This window comes from Sparassis crispa (assembly GCF_003851025.1).
Source record: "Sparassis crispa DNA, contig_000004F, whole genome shotgun sequence".
In the NCBI taxonomy this organism is placed as follows: domain Eukaryota; kingdom Fungi; phylum Basidiomycota; class Agaricomycetes; order Polyporales; family Sparassidaceae; genus Sparassis; species Sparassis crispa.
In genome coordinates this window covers 1,188,756-1,209,356 of record NW_020939751.1, presented here as the reverse complement: position 1 = coordinate 1,209,356, position 20,601 = coordinate 1,188,756, and the positions used below count along the sequence as shown (strand labels likewise).

Sequence of the window (20,601 nt, the reverse complement as noted above, 5' to 3'; positions counted from 1 at the left end):
TTTTCGACCATTTTCGGGGGGTCCGAGATCGGAGGTCCGGCTTGCGGCGGGCCCAATTTCGGGGATTCAGGCATCGGGGCTCATAGGGGATTGCGGGGGGTCCTCCCTAAGTTTGTAGGTATTTGTAGAAGGGTTGGATACGACTCCCATCAGGTTCAGCTTTAATCGCTTCTACTCTATACAAGTCACTTCCTTGCCGACCATGTCATACGATGATGCAGCGAAAGTACTTCTAAGTAGGCTGAGCGACGTGAAACTTCGCGATGCTGCTCTTCGTAGCGACCACACTGACTCCGTGCAAACACGACCACCGTCATTATATGACCGACATCTATCCCCTAGACTGCACATTTCCTCTCTACATGTCTCCTCCGAAATATTGACCCAATTTCGCATCACTCTAGAGAAATGCTTGCACTCCAGGGAGCACCTGTTAACCTACCTCAAGACGAAGCCGAGAATCGCGGACTTCTCCCTAATGCGGATCTCGAAGGGCATAGTGGGGCAAGTGAACAACGAGCATTCCATTGAGCTTGGACTACATTCTGTCTTCATTGGGGTACTCGAACTGGCCACTCTTGCCATATGCGATATCAAGTTCAGCGCAGAAGATCAATCCACATATCAATATCTGGAGGTCGCATCTTCGAGGAAGAGTGAAGCTAATGCAGATCTGATCATCCAATTTCATTCTGCCGACTATGCAACCCAGTCTTCGGACATTAGCCCGACGTTCGCCCTACCAGAGGAATGGTTGAAGTTGGGCCCCCTTTACGGACTGAAGATCAAGAACGTGCTGGCAATTGATCCGCGGTTGTATCTCTCACTGCTGCTACTTTCGGCGACATTTGTGCACCACAAAGAACTGGTATTCCCTTGGTGCAAGGTTGACTGTATTGGATGTGAGGGATTTGCTCATAGCCATGCTTTTCTCGACGCCATGCAGGGCGACTTCCAGTGTGTTTCTGAAGATTCAAATTATGAACCTGGTCACGTAGACGATGAAGGTCTTAGGGTTGCCATTACTCGTGCAGTTGAACGTATCCCTGAATGGGACAAAGTTGTCGGATCTCACCGCTATCACATCCGTCCACGCTGTGAGGAATCCACAGGTACAACAAATGAGCATGCCTCACAGGAAACCAGCTCGTCAGATATGTCTATTCATCATGACTTAGAGGAGTTAGTAAAAATTCGCTATATTCTGGATGCGCTCTTCTCCAGATACGACATAAACGACCCTACACTACAGCTCGATATCAAGGCTTGGCTCCGAAATGCCGTCTGGATCACCATTCAGGTTTTTCCCTATCATTTGTGCGTTATAATCCTCGTGCGCTAAATACTGGTCAGGCATGGTCTGAGATGTGTCGTCATGATACGACATACCACCTCGTCAGCTCTTACCAAGTTTCGTGGGTCATCCATCGAAACCGATGCAAGCGCTCCGCCACCATATCCGAATTTTTCTTTCCAGGAGATCATATCGTGCCTATCTTGACCGGGTCTGTTGTCAAAGCATTCGAAGATGCGCAGAATCGCGCAAGCTTTTGCAAAGAGTCTGTCCGTTCGTCCGATCCACATCTGCAGAAGCCGGATGGCGAGAAGCGCAGACGTGATCCAGAAGACGAGGGTGCAGATCGGGATCAAGAGGTCAAGTCGCGGGCGTTAGTAGCTGAGCGTGGTGGCATTCTGCTTCATAATACGCCCGGCGATGCACAGACACACTTGGTAGGTGGATTAGGCGAGTTGAACGTCATAGATCTCACTTGAGTTACAGGGAGAGATCGGTAGCATTCACCTCGCATTCCAAAGCAACGAGTATCAGTCAACAGGCTTCAGCCACTTCATCTCCTGGGAGCCTGGTACCACTGACAATGGGTCAAACGCTCCTTTAGCCTCGACTACCCCGAAGCCACCTGTATCGACGATCGACGGTCCCCCAAGCCCAACCGATATGGTGTCAGACACTGAAGTATCCTCCCAAATAATTGTGGACCCAATTGCAGAGAGGGCTGGTCTTATTTTGGACACTCAGCTATCGGACGGGTGGAATAGCATAACGTGGGAGGGATCTATGATACTGGAGACCAACGGTCGGCAGATTCACATCGTGGCCAAGGTTAGCATCAAGAACGGTGGCCGGGAGCAATTGCTGTGCGAATACAAGATCTATCAGCACCTGCAAGCTACAGCATGCGACATTAATGCCACGTCTGGAGCCAGTGCATCACCTCACTGCTATGGCGTCTTTGTCGATACTCTTGGCACCACCGTTCTCGTGCTGAATTACGCGGGCCGACCACTTGACGAATTCGCCTCAAACGATTTCGACAAGTACGTCCAGCGAACTTACATATGGAGTTTCAATGCTAAGGCCTTTCTAGGATTGCAGTTTACCGAACCGCTGTTGCTCTCCACAACGCTAATGTGTTCCACGACGATCTCGAGCCCCGCAATGTGCTCATAGATGACCAGGGAGGAGTTCATATCATCGACTTGGAGACAGCATGGATAGGCCACAAATGCAGCGGACCGTCTTGTTCGGAGCTGCAGGGTTTGCAGGATGATCTCGGACTCGCGGATGAAGAAGTTGCTCGCTACTTCAAGTAACGTCGTGTTTCTGGATGTACTCTCGTCCTTTCAACCTCCATAATTGTTCGTAATTTGAGTTGCATTAGTCCGAGTAGCGCAGTCTGCATTGGTAGAACTTGTCCCGAGGAATTCCGGAAAAATCTGAACGTGTACGACGAGCTTAACGTAGAAACCGAATGGTATCATCATGGGATTGTAGAGGTCCTATATCACAATTTGAGTATCCTTCTGTTCCTACACCACCACGCCACGGAACAAATACTGAGCATGTAGACTGAGAGGACAACCATCGCAAGCCAATCGGACATGTACATCGTGGGCAAGGAGAGGTTTATAAGTCCCGTAGCAAAGTTCGCCTGCCATTGCATCGTAAATCGTCTCGTGCTTACACCCAGACGACTAGTAAATCTTACCAGGAGGAAAAGTACCAGCCCGTTCCGGTTGACAGCTTCGAACAACGCTGGGGGGGTCTCCGTTAACTCGGGCTTATTCTTCCGCTTATCTAGGAGCCCTGGGTCCGGATGAACCTTGAGCTTGGAGGTCGGGGAGTATGTGGATTTCGAAAACGGAGAAGGGAAGAATATCAGGTCCAGTAGGATGTACCCCAACAGGAAACTGGTGTTATAAGCTGACACCCAGATAATGTATTGGAGATTGACCTGTCGTCACGATAGAATATCAGCAATAGCTACGGGACTTCATCCGACTTGATGCCTTACCACTCGGCGAGAGATACCTCCTCCGATCCCGAACGCTTTTGCGACGGCGAATAAGACCCACCAAACTACGGCATACGACGACAGCTCAATCGCGGTCTTGTCATTCTCTCGCATATACGGGACGGGCAGTCTGCGAGGCAGTCCTCGACGATCGACACCACTTTCGTCACTGTCTGAATCACTACTGTACTTGGCTTTGCGGCCAGCATTGGAGTGAACTTGGGTAAGTTGCTGCTGTCGTCGCCGGAAGTAGGACGGGGACGGCGGGAGGACAACAGTGCCCGTCGAGATACCCAATAAGTATATGGCAAGGTAGCCTGACGATCTCTGAATAAGGGATGGCATAATAAGTGAAGGATGGGTACGTACCGGTCAAAGATACGATACCTTCTTTGTTAGCGCCGATCAAGCCGACGCGAGGCGAGGTCAGAACAAATCCCATTAAACCAGCAGAAAGGATGAGCTGCTGAACTGAGGGTCGCACACCGATGAGTTAGTTCTAGCAACAACGAAAGAAAGACATACAGAGGGACACCAGAACTCCGAGCAGGGATATGGGCAGGCGCAGCATCAAAGGATGGAGCAAGACTTGCAATATCGGGACGAAGGCAAGAGTAAAGAAGAAGTTCCAGTGAACGCCATATTCCGACTGATGTTCCTGTTGAGCCCGAATGTAAGGAATCAGCACGCTAGTGATTAAATCGTACGTACGGGGTATTCTACACCTTTGACGGAGAGCGTCCTCAATACGCCCAGTAGCATGAGAGGAGCACATTTGCGAGTGACTACTATAACTTTCGGTATCAAGGGTTCGGAAAGGTATGACGGAGTCTTGATGAGCGGTATTGCAGACACAATACCGGAGGAAAAGACAAAGGAGCCGACCCCCACGTCCATCTATCCTGACGTAAGATTTCAAGTCCGTCTTGAGCTCTGCTGCACTCACCAAGGACGCACCAAATGTCTCGCATTTCGCTAGAGAACGTGGAAAGATAGGGAAATCCACAGCGAGAATGCACAGAAATGTCAAGAGCAGCATGTGCGCACGATACGTCGTTAGTGCAGGAAGCGGTGCTACAGGGGTATTTTGTGTTGCCTCATACTCTTGGGACGGGTCCGTTCCACGCTTGCACTGAGGAGAAGACGCGCGGCTGGGATGCAAACTAGATGGTAAGGGTATCCCAGTTTCTAGTCGAGGGAGTAGTAATGATAGTCCGCCAGCAATCGACATGCATAGAGAGAGCACGCCAGGGGTATTTGCAAAAAGTGTCACGGAACATAGCAATGGTACCACCAATAATGAGAATTCTGTCGTAAATTGGTATGTCTTGGACCACGGAATACGAGTGCGAAACGCATAATAGAGTGCTACGGATGACTGAGTCTCATTCAGACGAAGTGGAAAGAATAGATCGAATTTTGAACACTCACAAGAGCCACCGAAGAGACCATATTAATGTGACCTATGCTCGACCCCGTCATTCCTGAGACGAATGCCTCCTTGGACGTCTTATAATCGGAAGTCATCCTGTTCACGACGCATCAGTTTCAGGGCCTTCATGGTTAGACATGCAGGAAATATTCTATCAGGGTAATGTCCTAGAAGAACCGAGCAGTTCGTACCTCGACACAACTGGAAGCCTAATTGCTGCGCAAGTCGTTATAAGTAAACTTGGGATTCAGTACGCCTGCAACAACCCGAATGAGATTTAGGTGTACAAATGTATACACAGATCCCTTCGAACGTGATTCTTGTCGGTGCTAAAGGAACGCAAAATGCTTGCAACTCCAGTCAAATAAAGATGAAACCATGAGTTTAAGTTGCCGGCGGCGCGGCAGCACGCTGACGCCCATCATTGTCACGTGGGTCGCGCAGGCGCCCAATTTCGAGTTGGTTACAGCGTGTTGCATGATTGCAATTGCATATGCAACACGCTGTAGAACGGAGACTAATTACTAGTATCAGGCTTCATCCTTCCCTGGGGATTTTTTTGCAATCCTGTTCAGCTGACGTCCGGCCAGATACTGGACACCTCGGGGTGCCTTGTGTTTGATCCAGCCCGAACTATTCTGCGAGCCTGTGTAGACTCGGTTGACAGTGGGCATGCCTATCAGTGCTATTACAGCTTATCATAGTGGGATGAACAGTGATCGAGGTTGAAGGGCATCTGCCTTATCGCGTGGCGCCCATATCGACTCGTAGTCGATATCTCTCGCATACTTCGGTGCTATAGATATGGGAGAGCCGAGGATTCAGAAGCCCATCTCCCTTCCCGCGCTGTTATTCAACCAAGCTCTCCTCTGCGCGATTCTTAGCCGATGAACTCGGAGAAAATGGATATCGAGCGAGTTGAGAGCCCTGCATCTGCGAAGGCAGTAGGAGATGCCTCGGATAGGCGGCTACACGATCTGGGGTACAAAAGCGAATTTCGCCGCGACATGTCACTCGTAGGGGTGCTAGGCATCTCATTCTGCGCCATCGGTATTTTGACAGGTATGAGTAGCGCATTCCAAACAGGCTTGTTCTCCGGAGGACCGCTAGGCCTGTTCTGGGGATGGAATGTGCGTTTGGCATCGTAGATGGTCCCAAGTTAATCCTCAACCTCATAATTGCAGATTTGTAGCTTGTTCATGCTGCTCATTGCGCTATCCTTGGCGGAGATATGTAGCGCATAGTAGGTATTCTATATTTACTAAACTATTCTCCCGACGAACTGATATACGTAGTCCCACTATGGGAGGTTTGTATTTTTGGGTTTGCAAGATGAAACCAGATTCTCCGATCTTAGGTTGTGAGTTGACTTACGATACCCCCGTGGAGAGCTCGCTTGCGTCTGACACCGTTGACCAGTCTGCGTCAGTTTCAGGGCATAACTTGTCGCCTAAAACTGCCTACTAATAAATGCGCGTATTTTTCAGACGGGTTGGATTTACAGCATTGCTATGGTATTCACTGGGACGTCGGGGAACCTCAGGTAACATCGATTACAATAGTTATACCGTATTCCCTCTGAACTAGTTTTACAGTGTCGCACTTTATTTAGCATCTCTGGCCGAAGTCGGCCAGGGCCGCACGCTTACGAGGGTGGAGATAGCTGCCATTGCGTGGGGCGTTAACATTGCCTCCGGCATAATCAATACAATCGGAACGCGAGCCATAGGTGCAATGAGTTCATTCAATCTCTGGTGGACCCTCGGTGGAACATTTGTACTTGTGATCACACTCCTAGTGAAGGCCCCAGTGAAGGTGGGGTGTTCTGCGCGGCAACATCGTGATTATGAACTGATCGCATGGGTCTATGTCGGAGCTAGAATTCAGCGGCGTTTGTCTTCACCGACTACGAAAAGTACGTAACAAACCTCTTGGAGGACGCTATATGTATACTGAGATGGCGAGGGCAGCTTTACTGGTTGGGGTAACAGAGGCTTCGTAGTCTTGCTTGGTTTCCTACAGGTAGGATTTCTCGATATCTCGCCTGCCATTCTATATCAGACCCAATTTTCAGGCTGTGTACACTCTCGAAGGCTGTGAGACTGCCGCGCAAGTGGCTGAGGAAGCGAAGCGCGCTGAGTTTCTTGCACCTATTGCCGTTGTCGGAAGCATCTTAGGCTCCTGGCTGATAGGCCTAGCGTATATGCTCGCGCTCCTCTTCTCCGTCCAAAGCATTGCCAGTGTCCAGGCTACATCTTACGCCATCCCAATTGCTCAGCTATACTACGACGCGGTCGGCAAGCGTCTAACCCTTATGTGTTTGACCGTGGTCGCGCTCGCCCAGTTCATGGCTGCCGTCACGGCGTTCACCGCCAGTTCGCGGCTGTTCTACGCGCTGTCGAGAGACAACGCTTTCCCGCTCAAGAAGCAGTTCATGACCCTCAATAAGTATCAGGCGCCATACTGGGGTATCTGGACATCGGTGTTGATAGGATGCATCATTTCGTGCGCTTACATTGGTTCTGCCATTGCAGTACGTGATGCAAATACCAACACTGCTGCCTACTCGCTGAATATACCTTGTCAGTTCAATGCTATCTTGTCATCCGCTGCCATCGCTGTCATGCTAAGCTATCTTCAACCTATCCTTATCCGCGTGTTCTGGCCGTCATCGTGAGTGGTAAAGTTTTACCACCTCCATCTGAGTTAATCAGATTCGTATCCTTGTCTTCTACCTGCAAAGCCTCCCTATACGTGGTCCCTTCGACCTAGGCGCCTGGTCGTGGCCGATTAATCTCGCAAGCTTGCTAGTGAGCCATTCCACGCTTTCACGCTCATTTTCAATCGAGACTACTCTGCTTGCAGTTCTCAGTGTTCATCTGCGTTTTATTCATTCTGCCGACAGCACGTCCGGTGAATTCCCTCAACATGAACTACGCTATCGTCGCCATAGGCGGCGTGATCATAATTGTCGGCTTCTGCTGGACGTTGTGGGGGCGCTTCCACTTCACTGGTCCGGTCAGCACGTTCTCTGACGACGAATATGGACCATCGGATGAAGTCTCTGACAAGCAGTAGAGCACTTTCTTCCCATCGGGATAGGTCTGTCGTCACTCAACTGAGACCCGAACTTGAAGGGCGCCGACAATCACATTTCGTACAGAGACCTACTTTATACAAGGCAGCTAGAGTAAAGAGGGAGGTGAGTTGGGATGTGTTAGGCGGGGAGGAAAAGGGGATGAACAAGGAGAGGTAGGAGGTGTAGGATGTGATGGGCGTACTTGATGGAGCGGGGGCGCAAAGAGGAGCGGGAAAGTGTACGAATCCGCCGAGTGCGATGGTTACAGATCCAACTCCAACTGACCATCATGTATGGTTTGGATACTATTAAGAGGACTTGGGCCACTCATTAATGTATGAATGTTCTATAGGTTAACATGGTTCAATACTCCTACACTCCAGCTCCTTATGACCGCTATGTAGTTCAAGTTGCTCGCTTCTATGACTTCATATTAAGACATCCGGTAGCTAGTACTGCCAGAGACACCGACAACAAGCGTCACACGTCAGACAGGATATACAGCGGATCGGTCAAAGGATCGTGGATCATCTTCATCAACGACCTGCGGCGACAAAATTCAGAGGGAAAACACGGGAGCATACACCCAATGGTATAAGGCCCATACCATGACCACCACCCTAAAAGGAAATTTAGACTCAAGATACGAACGACCAACGACAGGTACACGGCACCCTCAGGTTTCTCATTGAGTTACACCTGAAGTTTTGAAAATATATCAGGGATAAACCGTGGTGAGAGCTCAATCACGTATGCGAGGGACCATAGGTTAGAGCAGGCCCGAACGACCTAGCGCGCCTGCAGTGGCAGTGGCCGGGGCCGAGGACCTTGGGCAGCGACAATCTCGCTGGAGCCAACACCTGTCAGAAGATAGATCCAACAGCTATGTACTTGACGTGGTATACAGGTTTTAAGTGTCAAGCCTGGTTGGTTTACAGCAAAAACGGTCTGATCAGGCTTCTGGAGAAGAGTTAAGAGAAATACGACTATAAAGTGAAATTTGGGACCCCGTGAACTCGTTTACCACGGCTGACGTTAGAGTTAAGTCCCGTGTTGGCCTCTGGGACTGAACCTGTAAGAGTGGGGATTATACCTTGGCCCCTTCGATGTAATGCGTCGTGGACATCTTTTCGGCGTCGTACTCGTCGACATCGACCTTGCGCGCCTTGACAGCCATCTCGATATGCTTGCCCTGCATCTCAAGCAGCTCCGCCTGCGAGATATCGATGAGCACCTTCGGACCGGAGAAAAGTAAATCAATCTGCTCCAGTGTCTTGCCTTTCGTCTGTTGTCGCGATCTCAACACACTGCGGAGCTAGCAGAGTGAGAAAAAAAAGCTCACCTCAGGGTAGAAGTAGTAAACGATGGGGAAGAACACCACATTGAAGACACCGAAGATGATGTATGTCTTCCACCTGATATTGTCAATTGCAACTGGGGTGATCTCGGCGACCAAGAACGTAAAGATCCAGGTGGCTGACGTCGCGAGCGCCGCGGATTGCGAGCGGATGGTGAGCGGCGCGTACTCCGAAGCAAGTAACCACGGGCCTGGGATCCATCCGATGCCGAAGAAGAAATCATAGGCGAAGAGCGCGACCGTCGCGACGACACCAGGGGCGAAGCTCACAACAGAGGTTGTGCCTGCAAGGACGAACATGCTGCATGCCATGCCGATCAGGCCAATCAGCAGTAGCGGGCGGCGACCGACCCTGTCGATCATGAAGATCGGAGGAAGGGTTGAAAGCCAGTAGAACAAGCTCAGGAAGCCGGACATGAGCGCCGACAGCCTCTGGGAGAACCTGACACTCTTGATGAAGATGTACGGAGCGTAGTAACTGAGGTATTATGATCAGTGTCAAATGAAAGGTCGTGGAGATGACCGTGGCGTACGTGATCAAGTTAATGCCGGTGAGTTGCTGCATGATCATTGCCCATACGCTTAGCATGGTTCTATAGAAGAAGCGCTGCTCTCCATTGGTGAAAATGGTGCTGATGGAACTAGTGAAAATCAGATAATGTCAGCCTGATGGGATGTAGATGATAGCGCAGCGCACCCCTTGCCACCCAGACGCTCCTGGGCTTCCCGCTCCTGTGCGATAGCCGCGACAATTTCAAGACGTTCGCGTTCCGCGGCCGAGGCATTCTCCTCGACATGGAGACGAGTCAGGATGTCTTTAGCCTCAGCATCCATGCCGTGAGAGAGAAGCCACCGTGGAGTCTCTGGCAAGAACGTGACGAGGGAGACGGTCGACAGCGCAAAGAAGACCTGCAGGGCGATCGGGAAGCGCCATTGTGCACCACTGTTGACGTATCCCATGCCGTAGTCAACCCAGTACGCCACCGCAACTCCGCCCTAGAGAGGGGATAGAGTCGCTCAGACACAGCTGTGCAACAACGTCAAGACGTGACCACTTACAACGTTAGTGGAGAGTTCCACGGTAACGAACTTGCCTCTAGATTCTGCTTTGCATAGTTCAGCATGCCAGACAGGGATTGTGGAAGTGATGATGCCGTTCCCCGTGCCGGTAATGATTCGTCCAACCTAGCAAAGTTTCAAGATTGGTATGTGAAAGGAACGCAGCAATGAAGTGCTACTCACAAGTAACTGTGCGAGGCTGTAAGACGAGCATTGAATCACCGTCCCAATGGCAAGAACGGTAGCACCAACGATGATAGTCTTCTTCCGACCCAAACGTTCTCCAACCACCATGGTAAGCAAAGAGCCGGCCCAGCATCCGATGTTGTAAATGGCAACCGTGAATCCCTGCAGCTGAGTATTACCATTACCCGTGGTGGTGTTGATCGAGGGGAACTGTTGCGTGAAGGCCGGGCCAGTGATAATACCGCCCATTACTCCCTGTTCTATTGCAGTTGTTAATACAGGCAGGACGAGTACTTTAAACTTTGACGGCGCACCATAACCAAATAGGATAAAAGCGACTGAACATGCCAGACTGATCAAACGCGACAGCGCACGCCCAGAAAGACTAGGAGATCCAATCAAGAAGCTGCGCATTTGGAATGAAGGCCCGAATACAGCAAGGGAGGGACGACGGAGTGGAAATTCGTGAAGTCTTCCGACCCTTTTGTAGCAGGAAAGCGTCCGCGTGTTGGAGATACGGTCTGAATTTCATGAGTAAGTCTGCAAATTCTCGTAGACACTTGATGAGCGTCGATCTTTATACAGGTCCAAGTCATGGGGCATCTCGATAACGTGGATGCGGGGTATGCGGCACGGCGCGGGAAAAAGTGGGAGACCGCAGCGGCTCCCGGTGGCCCCATTGGCAGTTCTACGACCAAGAGAAGATGAAAAGCATCAGAGAGCGCCACGTCTATTAATGAATTTCGAAGGGTTACCTTGATAATATGCCGCTCATGCGAGCACTGGAGACGTTGCGAAATAGAAACTTTGTCTCTACTTCAGGGCCAGCGCGACCTCCTCTTTTTATTTTAACTGGCAACCCTTGATCCAGAGAGCCCGCTCCTAATTCCATGGCATTCGGTCCCCTACATTTGACCGACAACATTCAGAACACTCCCACTAACTCCTGTAAGACTTTACTAGAGCAACTTCAGTGATGCTTTTGAACGTACAATCAAGTCATCATACGTACCGAACACTTCAGTTTACTCAAACTTGCCGTCAGATGATGTTGTACCGGATTCACGCACCGACCACTCCGTATATCATGGCTCCAAAAATACGACATCTAGAATGTAGCCGATGATCCCAGGCCTGAGCCTGAGAATCGTAGGCCAGCTGGTCTCTCGCTGCGAAGGTTTGGCGATTGAAATATTGAAGTCGCGGTCACGAGACATTCTCGTGGTGGCGCGAAGATTTTCGGGCTGATCACCATTTTAGACTCGGACACGACAAATATTGAATACGGTCGCCAGCACTTTGACCACTCTCGATGCTCTAATTCCAGAGAACTTGTAAAGAAAGATTCATCTACTGCTTGCGACTCAGACGAAAAGTACTTCTCGAGCAAAGGTGTTCCCTGAAAACTCTGCGAGCTGGGGGAGAATTCAGCGGCGAGAGACTCGTGGTTCCGGCTCGATTCGATTAAGTTCTATTCTGTGGAATGCGGGAGGACACGCGCGCGTGTAGCTTATAAGCTTGTATCACAGAGCAGGCCCCCCCCATCCCAATACTATGCCTGACCGTTCAGTACTTCAGGACGTGTGATGGTGTCCGGAGAATATACGCGAGGCCCTTCCAGGTGAATTCGTCTGCGTCTCCCCCTTCGTTCCTCTGCAGCAATTCTTTCACTTGCTCGACATCGGCCTCGAGTTCAACGAGCCTGAGGTGCTCCCACTTTCATTATATCCTCCGCACCCGCGCCAACTGTATCTCTTCTTTTTCACCCATATGGACTTCTTGTCTTGATTTGCCGCATAGATTGCAATGACTGACCGGTATGTCAATATCATGCCCAGGGTTTTTGTCTTTCTTCTGGATAGCGATGACTCAATGTCGATCAAGCGGATACTGTTGTATTCATCCACAAAGATATTTCTTCGAGAAAGGTCTCTATATATGAGGTTGTACTGGAAGACACTTACTTCACTGTCACATTCATTCACAATCTTCATGGGCTGGATGAACTAATTTATTTGTAGCTCACGTAACGACTGCTACCCCTTCCCTTATAAATGGCTTCGAGATGTGTACCTGATTATCCCGTAAAACTGTAATAATGTGCGGGGGCGCCGCCTGCGCCTCCGCTGATTGCGCATTGATCTCTCCAGTCCCAGGCTACTTGTGCGACACTGTTCCATCAGAGATACATCTGCCGGATTGCCTAAGCGATATGTAGGTCATCCTCGTCGTCCTTCGGCGCTTAGGAAGCCTAAAAAGATGTACTACAACATCGGCGGTGCGAAGATATCGGTACGCACTGCCTTCCAGTGGTCCAAACTTCGATACCTGCACGAACGATTCAATCACAATCTTGAATGAAGAGGTCGCAGTCTCAGTCCTGCGAGGGTTCTATCCATTGCAAGGTCGTTCTCCATGTCTCGTCCTGACTCTTCGTCAGAGTCCAGGGCATCGTGTAAGTCCTCCTGTGTTCTGCTATACTGCACATATGTAGAAGTCCAAGTCGGGTGGGAATATGAACCACATTCAGGCCTGTTCATCGATCACAGGCAGTTACAGTATAAAGTATAGTAACTTGTTGCCGGAACGATTACTACGCTTACTAAATTTGGACAGTAGACTAATTATGATACCCACCGGCCCGGCTCCACGTTGACGCTGAGGATACGTCCGAGTCACCTTGACCAGAAAGCATCCAATACATTCGCATTGCACTCGCTGTTTCCCCTAAGAATTGTTATGCGCTGAAGTACGGGACCAGGTACCGTGGTCACCAGGACATTGAAGCGGTACGTTCTCATAATTTAAATCAACGCTGAGCGGAAGCACGATGATTGCACGAACGAGTACGATGTCCGTGTTTCGTCCTGAGCGGCTGGTGATTCGATGCCAACCTACGCGTCTATTGAGGCCATCAATAATCTCCCCAATGGCTCAGAGAAGGAGGCAGTCAACGGCTCAGGATATCGAGAACACCAGCGTTGGTCACTCGCGTTTTCTGGCGGAGGCGTCTAGGAAGGAGAAGTGGAAGGACACTGATGCAGCAGGGGATTCTGGCAACGACGCTTCCCAAGTGGCAGCAGATGATCTCCAATCTACCACAGATGGCAAAGGTATGATGTCCCAATATTTGAAGCGGCGATGGAGCCAAAATGAATAATGGAATGTGCGACAGGCAAATTGTCACCGACGTCATCCCATCTCTTCAAGCTCATCCTCCCGCTAGGGCATCTGAGGACATGCAGCAAGGCATCACAGCTGCAATCCCGCACGTCGAGCCCCTCTTCCGTTGTAGCAAAGCTCCCCCCACCTACGATCTTCCTGCTACACCCCTCGCAGCCGCTCTCACATCTCAGCCGGCTCATCGCCGCCTCACTCGCGCCTGCTACGCCAACTATCTCCTTCCGGAGTACCTCCCCGGGTGGGAAGACCTACCAGTGGTCCGACTCGACTGATGTAGCAGACTTTATTCGGGACGCGGCTCGTACTACCGAATTTGAGATCTGTGTGGAGGATGAGCAGTACACGCAGGTGGCGGGATCTAGAGAGGGGAGCGCAGGCACCAATGCTCATCCTTCCCAGGATGCGCGGTCCAGCATTCGTGTGGAGATCCCCTCGTTCGAAGATCGTACGCGGTTCCTGAGGCGGCGCTTAACTGTGATCGAGGAGGATCTGAAGAGGATGGAGGATCTCAAACGTAAGTGCGACACTGAGGCTGACCGAGGTGCCCGCAGGATGGCGATGGGTGGGTTCGGTATGCTCGTGGTGTACTGGACGGCGGTTGCTCGCTTGACGTTCTGGGATTTCGGTTGGTGCGTATCTCCATGAGGGTTTTCGTTAATATTTCTCTGACTATTTATAGGGGCGTGATGGAGCCTATAACATACCTCTCCGGTCTATCGACCGTTATTCTTGGATACCTGTGGTTCGTCTCAAATCTGCTCCTACTGGGGTAAAGTTAACGAGACGACGTAGGTTCCTTTACCAAGGGCGCGAAGTTTCCTATTCCTCAGTATTGCAGCGCTCTATCTCTGCACGCAGAGAGGTGCTCTACCAAGCGCAAGGGCTCGACATCGACCGCTGGACCGATCTCGTGAGCGAGGCGAAGCGGCTACGTAAGGAGATTGGGGAGATCGCGGAGGATTACGACGAGCACCGGTGGAAGGTGCGAGACGAGACGAAGACGAAGACGCAGGACAGCCACGGAGAGCCTGAGCCTGCATTGGCGCGGAAGGGGGCGAAAGAGTAGATTTAGGGATGGGGTATGTCTCGTTGTCTTCCGTGGATCCTAGATATACCGTTAGTACTGTAGAATAGCGTGTCATCGCTTCGTTACCAGATAAACGGAATCATATCATGTACTAGTAGGTTGTATTTACTGCCTCACCTTCTGGTGAGCATAGAGCGCACAATGGATCAACACCGAATTTTATATCCATATTCGTTCTTCATGACTATGATACAACGTCGAACCTATATACTCATCACCTCTCATTCGTTGTCAGAAAGCCTGAGTCCCATCGAAGAAACATCTAGTTGGTGGTCGCGGTCGTGTAAGAGGTTGTGGCGAAGCCGACCTCGCTGGAGCCGGAGTTGTACACGAAGTAGAAGCGCTCGAGGAAGGTCATGCCGTTGATAAATTCGAAGCCAGTCTCCGCGGTATCGCCGAGGTCGTTGACAATGAGGTACACGTACTCGGAGGTGCCTCCGATGTCCTCGTTCAGCTGCACACGCGGATCTGGGTCAAAGGATATTCGGTCAGGAGACGACCATGCTCACAGAACGTGGCCAGATCTGGGCGTTGGCAGTGAACTCGTAGGTGGTCTGCAGGAATGGGGGCGTCAATTCAGACTACGACAGGAACATCCATAGTACTCACGCCGCCGATGTTGAAGTTGAGAGATTCGAGGTTGTCGTACTCAGCCGTGGTGAGACGAAGAAGGCCAGTATTGTCATCGTAAGTGGAACCAGTCGCCGACTCATACCGGTCATAGGCACCTATACATGAACGCCAATGAGACAATGTGTATGAATGACATTTGGGATGAACTGACTGGGGGAAAGCAGGATCAGAGTAGTACCGGTATCAGCGATACCAGCGGAGCTCGTCAGAATCTCCGTGTCACTCGTGCCGTACGTGACCGTCTGGTCAATGCCGACGTATTCACTCGCGGGCTCTGTGGTTGTGATTGCGCTGTACAAGTTCATTAGCTCAGGTGCACGCGGATCGCAAAAAAGCCAGAGACGTGTAGGTGAGAGTTCCAGTGTATTTGCTCGAATCGACACCGCCGAAGGTAATCTCGCCGTTGGTGTCTGACACCGAGGTCGTGGGCTCGAAAGAAATGCCGACCTCGTCCGCGGTGATGAGACCTTGCGAGTATGCATTGTCGGTCACAGTCGGAATGCAAGCAGACGTATCAGACGATAGGGTTCCTGCATGATATCGATTCGGTTAGACACCCCAATTAGAGATGGTATGAATGACCAACCGCAGGTGAGGTCCTGGGGTCCAATACTGCGAGATTGATGCTTAAGTATACACAACTAACCACAGTATGGATGTTGAGACTCACCCCAAGATACCATCAACGCCGGAGAAGCCAGATGACTCGGTTGCAACGCCTATAGACTGGGCCGTGATGGTGAACCCAGAGGAGAGGGTGACATCATCCGTGTACTCGTTACCTACGTCACCATTCAGGTATTCTATACCTATAGAACGATTCAATAACCTTACCGGAGAAAGACCCAGAACCATATGTGACGGACTGGCAAGGACCGCGCCACGACAATTAGTGACTATTCCTCATATACAATGGCATGGAAGTACATACGACAGTCTGTCCGGTCGCGGTAGACGTACTAGTCTCAACGTAGGCCTGGTCTGCGCCGACCCACGTATTGGAGCTACCAGTGTCCACGATCAGCGTGTCTGAAGCCCATGAGTGTGAATCAAACATCATAAAGAAGGGAGCAGCGATTACAATATGTCGCCGGGCTACCAATTCCAGTCTTCGTACCATGAACATGAAGTGAGATACAGTGTAGCAGAAGTGATCAAACGAGTGACTCACACTGACGGTGTATTCAACCGCACCATTAGTGGCCGAAACGTCGAAGACTGAGGCCGCAGCGGTCTTGACGTTGTTGTTCTTCGCATTGGCGAGCAACTGGCTAGCTCTGGCGCGATCAATGTCCCTCAGAGTAGTCGTGCCATTGTACTTGAAGCGTCTAGTGAAGGACATGCCACACGTGAGGGTGTCCCGGTTGGCGATGGGGCTCGCCGAGACGGCCACCACGCAGAACAAGAGGAGGGAGCTTAGGTGAGCGAGCATGGTGGGCTAACCGGAACAGCACTCGAGGCGTGAGGTGGCCCGCAGCAGGTCTGTATCTTGTTTTATACGCGGACAGCCCCTTTGCTCAAAATAAATGTAAGAAGCAGGATACGCATGGCAATGAGATCGCGGAATCAACAACCTCCGCGAGGGTCTTGGTTATTCAGATAGCGGCCCCACATCTGAGCAGCGAGTTGATGGACTGGGAGGAATCTCGGGGAAGCAGACCAGTGAAATAAGACATGGGTCGAGGGACTAAGCGTGTCTCTCAGTAGGTAATTTACTCATCGCACGTAGGTTCGGCAAGCTCACCTCTTTCAAGACCATGGCAAGTATATACACAACCACGATCAGAAGGGAATACCATCAGACTGTGCGGCCCTGGCCCTGCATGAGAAGGCGTTCTAAAGATGTTGAGTGAAAGTCGCCTCTGCAGAGGTAGTAGGCAGACTAAAAACGACTGCACTGAAGCATCATGGATTGGGAAACTAAATCTGCACCTCTTCTGCGCGACGAACGTGGCCATTCCGGAATATCAGTGAACACAGCCATGTATGCCTCGTGCAGGGCTGGATCATGATACGAAGAAGCACAACATACGCAGAACCAGAGTAAGAAAAATTGCCCTGTTCAATTATGTCCCTCCCTACTTTCCCTACTCTCGGCTTGGCACTCGTCGTGATCTTCGGCATTATGTAAAAGATGTGCCAAAAATATCTCGACACTTTGCATGCAAGATCATGCATGCATTCTTCATAGGAAAGGTTCCAGTGTTCTTCGGGGCATGAGTAGCTTTCAAACCATCCAAAATTCAAGCAAAATGAGGGAAGCCCGCATCCACAGAGCAGAGCGCGAGCAACCGCAAACTCCGATCTAGCCGAGATGCGGGTCTAAAATAAGGCACCTGCCGAGGCGATCAAAGTAGGGAAATTAGGGAGGGACATAATTGAACAGGGCAAATACCTCCCAGGTGCAGGAGCTGATAAAAGGCGAGAGACCGAGCAGTCCTAGAGACAGCAGGCATGGCGTATGATCGGAAGTTCGCGGCAGCGCTGACTGGGCCCAAGTTCGACCAGAAATCGAGGAGAACTCCTGGTGAGCACTGTTTAGTGAGTCTGCTTCGGATAAGCCACTATGATCGGAAGGGCAGGGAGCAGCCGAAGTCTAAAGACAGCCGTATAGGGCCCACAGAGCATAAGGCCCTGTTCGGGATCCCGATAATCCGGCCGCTGTAGAATCCTCTGCCCGCCAAAAGTTAAATGGACTCCAGAATGCCCAATATGGCTACAGATAAGATGAGATCCCATGTTGCCGGGGATTTGCCGCTCACGTGTTAAAGTCGAGACTGGTCACGACAGACCGAGACTGATGTGGAATTAGCCAATCGGTTGCTCGGCAAATCACGCCCCTTCCCAACACTGGAGGCAAAAGTGGATGTTCTGCCTTGGAACAGTGTCTGAACATCCAAGGAACAGATTACGTTTTTGGACATGTCACATGTTCTGAACATGATAAGGAACATCTAATATGTCTCGCACAATGTTCTATTGGAGAGCATGCTGGAGACATGTTGCATGTACCATTCTGGAACATATAATATGTCTCACACAATGTCTCATTGGAGAATGTCCTGCAGACTTGCTGCATGTTTCATTCTGGAACATTTATTATTTTGCTACTATATTCTGGGCTTATCTCTTGATGCAATATGCTCTGTATAATAAGGATTTCCCATGGCCAAACACATTACATTTCTGGCTGCCGTTAATCTTCAGAACATTGTGAGAAGATGTTAAGTGCTCCTACTCCAAACATACAAGATGTCCTGGGCACCAAGAACATTTGCAGCACATGTAAAATTTTAGTATAATTTTAGTATGTATCATACATGTACTGCAGATGTTCTTGGTGGTCAGGACATCTTGTATGTTTGGAGTAGGAGCACTTAACATCTTCTCACAATGTTCTGAAGATTAACGGCAGCCAGAAATGTAATGTGTTTGGCCATGGGAAATCCTTATTATACAGAGCATATTGCATCAAGAGATAAGCCCAGAATATAGTAGCAAAATAATAAATGTTCCAGAATGAAACATGCAGCAAGTCTGCAGGACATTCTCCAATGAGACATTGTGTGAGACATATTATATGTTCCAGAATGGTACATGCAACATGTCTCCAGCATGCTCTCCAATAGAACATTGTGCGAGACATATTAGATGTTCCTTATCATGTTCAGAACATGTGACATGTCCAAAAACGTAATCTGTTCCTTGGATGTTCAGACACTGTTCCAAGGCAGAACATCCACTTTTGCCCCCAGTGCAATGAAGATGTCGGTCAGGGCTCGGTTGAGGCTCGGGCACCTAAGCTAGGGTTAGAGGCTCTGGGCCAACGGTCTTTTCATCACATGACAGGTGTGCGATAATCTCTGCGCTGTTTTGGGACATTGCTAGAGCGGCTCTATAATGATTATCGGGATCCCGAACAGGGCCTTAGAATTCAGCGCTACAATTAGACCCAAGTTCCCATTTCCCGGTTCCTGGTTCAGCGACGGCGGACACGGGAGAACTGTCCAGAGAAACCAATTCATCTGTCAGCTGATTCGCGTCTTCTATTCGACCGTGGAAGAGTCTGAAGTCAGAAATACGAGTAGTGGATGCCTTCCCGTAGGATTTGGAGCACTTCTAAATCACAAAGCGGACTGCGAAACACCCCACTGTGTCGGAACAGCAGGATTTGTGAAACCGTAGCGTCGCAACATGATGATGATCAAACCAAGTTCTAGAGGGTCGGAGGACGAGCGGCAGCATGATGTAAGCAATATGCAGCACCAAATATAGGCAAAGATGGGCATTGCGAGTGGGCGGAGACCGAAATCATCGTTTAGAGAGACGTTTAGAATCTGGAAGGGGGGGTCGACCCCCCCTTCCAGATATAAGGTTTAGAAAGAGCTCACTCTGCTCTCACGGTATGCGGAGATCAATTTGCCGACGTGCCGGCCTGATTTAGAGACGAAATTTAGTTTAGAACGTTTCTAAACGGCTACGGGAAGGCATCCAGTAATGAGTCAGTGCACACTGAAAACCTCCAGTATTCTCTTCTCGGCATGTGACTTGCAAGGTGCTGAAGAGCCAAACCGCATACGCGCGCTCGGAGAGTCAGGGTATCATGATCGCGTTTCAGAGGTTCCACGTTACAGGATGACGCATGAAATCGGTGGCCAACGATCCATGCAAAAGAGGGATTGAGGATTGATCAGCACAGGACTAATCAGTCGACGGCCCCCGTCAATTATCTGCGCGATGGCACAACTGCAGGACAAAGGTACGACGACGATGGCTGACCAGCTCTTTCACCAGGTCTTGTGCACAGCTCACACGGCAGCACAAGCCGCGGATATTTTCGGCCGGGATAGACTGCACAGGAACCTGACGAAGGAGATAACTCGGTAGAAGTAAGATATGCAATTGTTCCATACCTATAGGAGGTAGACACCATTCAAATTGGCAGAGAACCTCCCATTTAATTGAGATACTACCAATGGCAAGAGAAATGCACTGAGCAGAGAGTAGTAGCCGAACGAAACAGACAGTTGAGAAACGCGACAGTCCGAACATGCTATATCGTGCGGTCAACATGAAGCAACCGTGCGGTATACTAAGAACTTTGCATCAGACGCAGCTGACATTGTGGCGGACGAAACTCTGCTTTTCTTCGTCTAACAAGGCGACATGTCAACAATGCATGTGTCCGATGAGTCTGAACGATAGAGGAGAAACGCACGAGCGGTCCACGGATGATGTATCTCTTCAAGTCATACAGTCAACGGTTATTAT

The 20,601-nt window shown here is 50.3% G+C and overlaps 6 protein-coding genes across 6 annotated transcripts; 3 read left to right on the top strand and 3 right to left on the bottom strand.

Annotated features, from left to right (window-relative positions):
* Positions 1-202: 202 nt before the first annotated feature.
* Positions 203-2,613, top strand: SCP_0504220 (hypothetical protein; the record flags this gene model as incomplete). Its single annotated transcript, XM_027758486.1, has 4 exons — positions 203-1,300; positions 1,354-1,731; positions 1,781-2,337; positions 2,388-2,613. 4 exons carry the CDS (start codon positions 203-205, stop codon positions 2,611-2,613), a joined length of 2,259 nt encoding a protein of 752 aa, XP_027614287.1.
* Positions 2,614-2,804: 191 nt separating this feature from the next.
* SCP_0504210 (GPI-anchored wall transfer protein) lies at positions 2,805-4,841 on the bottom strand (the record flags this gene model as incomplete). The annotated part of the gene is made up of 8 exons (XM_027758485.1): positions 2,805-2,951; positions 3,009-3,254; positions 3,315-3,631; positions 3,684-3,785; positions 3,840-3,972; positions 4,026-4,211; positions 4,261-4,692; positions 4,746-4,841. The coding sequence occupies 8 exons, from the start codon at positions 4,839-4,841 to the stop codon at positions 2,805-2,807; spliced, it is 1,659 nt and encodes a 552-aa protein (XP_027614286.1).
* A 792-nt stretch (positions 4,842-5,633) lies between these two features.
* On the top strand, positions 5,634-7,824 carry SCP_0504200 (amino acid transporter; the record flags this gene model as incomplete). Its single annotated transcript, XM_027758484.1, has 12 exons — positions 5,634-5,876; positions 5,931-5,989; positions 6,042-6,106; positions 6,166-6,170; positions 6,234-6,289; positions 6,342-6,561; positions 6,627-6,661; positions 6,717-6,768; positions 6,821-7,279; positions 7,334-7,419; positions 7,490-7,556; positions 7,612-7,824. The coding sequence occupies 12 exons, from the start codon at positions 5,634-5,636 to the stop codon at positions 7,822-7,824; spliced, it is 1,560 nt and encodes a 519-aa protein (XP_027614285.1).
* A 1,088-nt stretch (positions 7,825-8,912) lies between these two features.
* On the bottom strand, positions 8,913-10,841 carry SCP_0504190 (Sugar transporter STL1; the record flags this gene model as incomplete). Its single annotated transcript, XM_027758483.1, has 7 exons — positions 8,913-9,110; positions 9,168-9,660; positions 9,716-9,823; positions 9,880-10,178; positions 10,242-10,367; positions 10,425-10,687; positions 10,742-10,841. 7 exons carry the CDS (start codon positions 10,839-10,841, stop codon positions 8,913-8,915), a joined length of 1,587 nt encoding a protein of 528 aa, XP_027614284.1.
* A 2,515-nt stretch (positions 10,842-13,356) lies between these two features.
* Positions 13,357-14,676, top strand: SCP_0504180 (hypothetical protein; the record flags this gene model as incomplete). Its single annotated transcript, XM_027758482.1, has 4 exons — positions 13,357-13,540; positions 13,603-14,239; positions 14,290-14,352; positions 14,403-14,676. The coding sequence occupies 4 exons, from the start codon at positions 13,357-13,359 to the stop codon at positions 14,674-14,676; spliced, it is 1,158 nt and encodes a 385-aa protein (XP_027614283.1).
* Positions 14,677-14,959: 283 nt separating this feature from the next.
* On the bottom strand, positions 14,960-16,762 carry SCP_0504170 (Polyporopepsin; the record flags this gene model as incomplete). The annotated part of the gene is made up of 11 exons (XM_027758481.1): positions 14,960-15,151; positions 15,207-15,251; positions 15,307-15,425; positions 15,482-15,621; positions 15,674-15,860; positions 15,917-15,942; positions 16,001-16,112; positions 16,165-16,195; positions 16,262-16,359; positions 16,412-16,439; positions 16,502-16,762. The coding sequence occupies 11 exons, from the start codon at positions 16,760-16,762 to the stop codon at positions 14,960-14,962; spliced, it is 1,239 nt and encodes a 412-aa protein (XP_027614282.1).
* Positions 16,763-20,601: the final 3,839 nt, after the last annotated feature.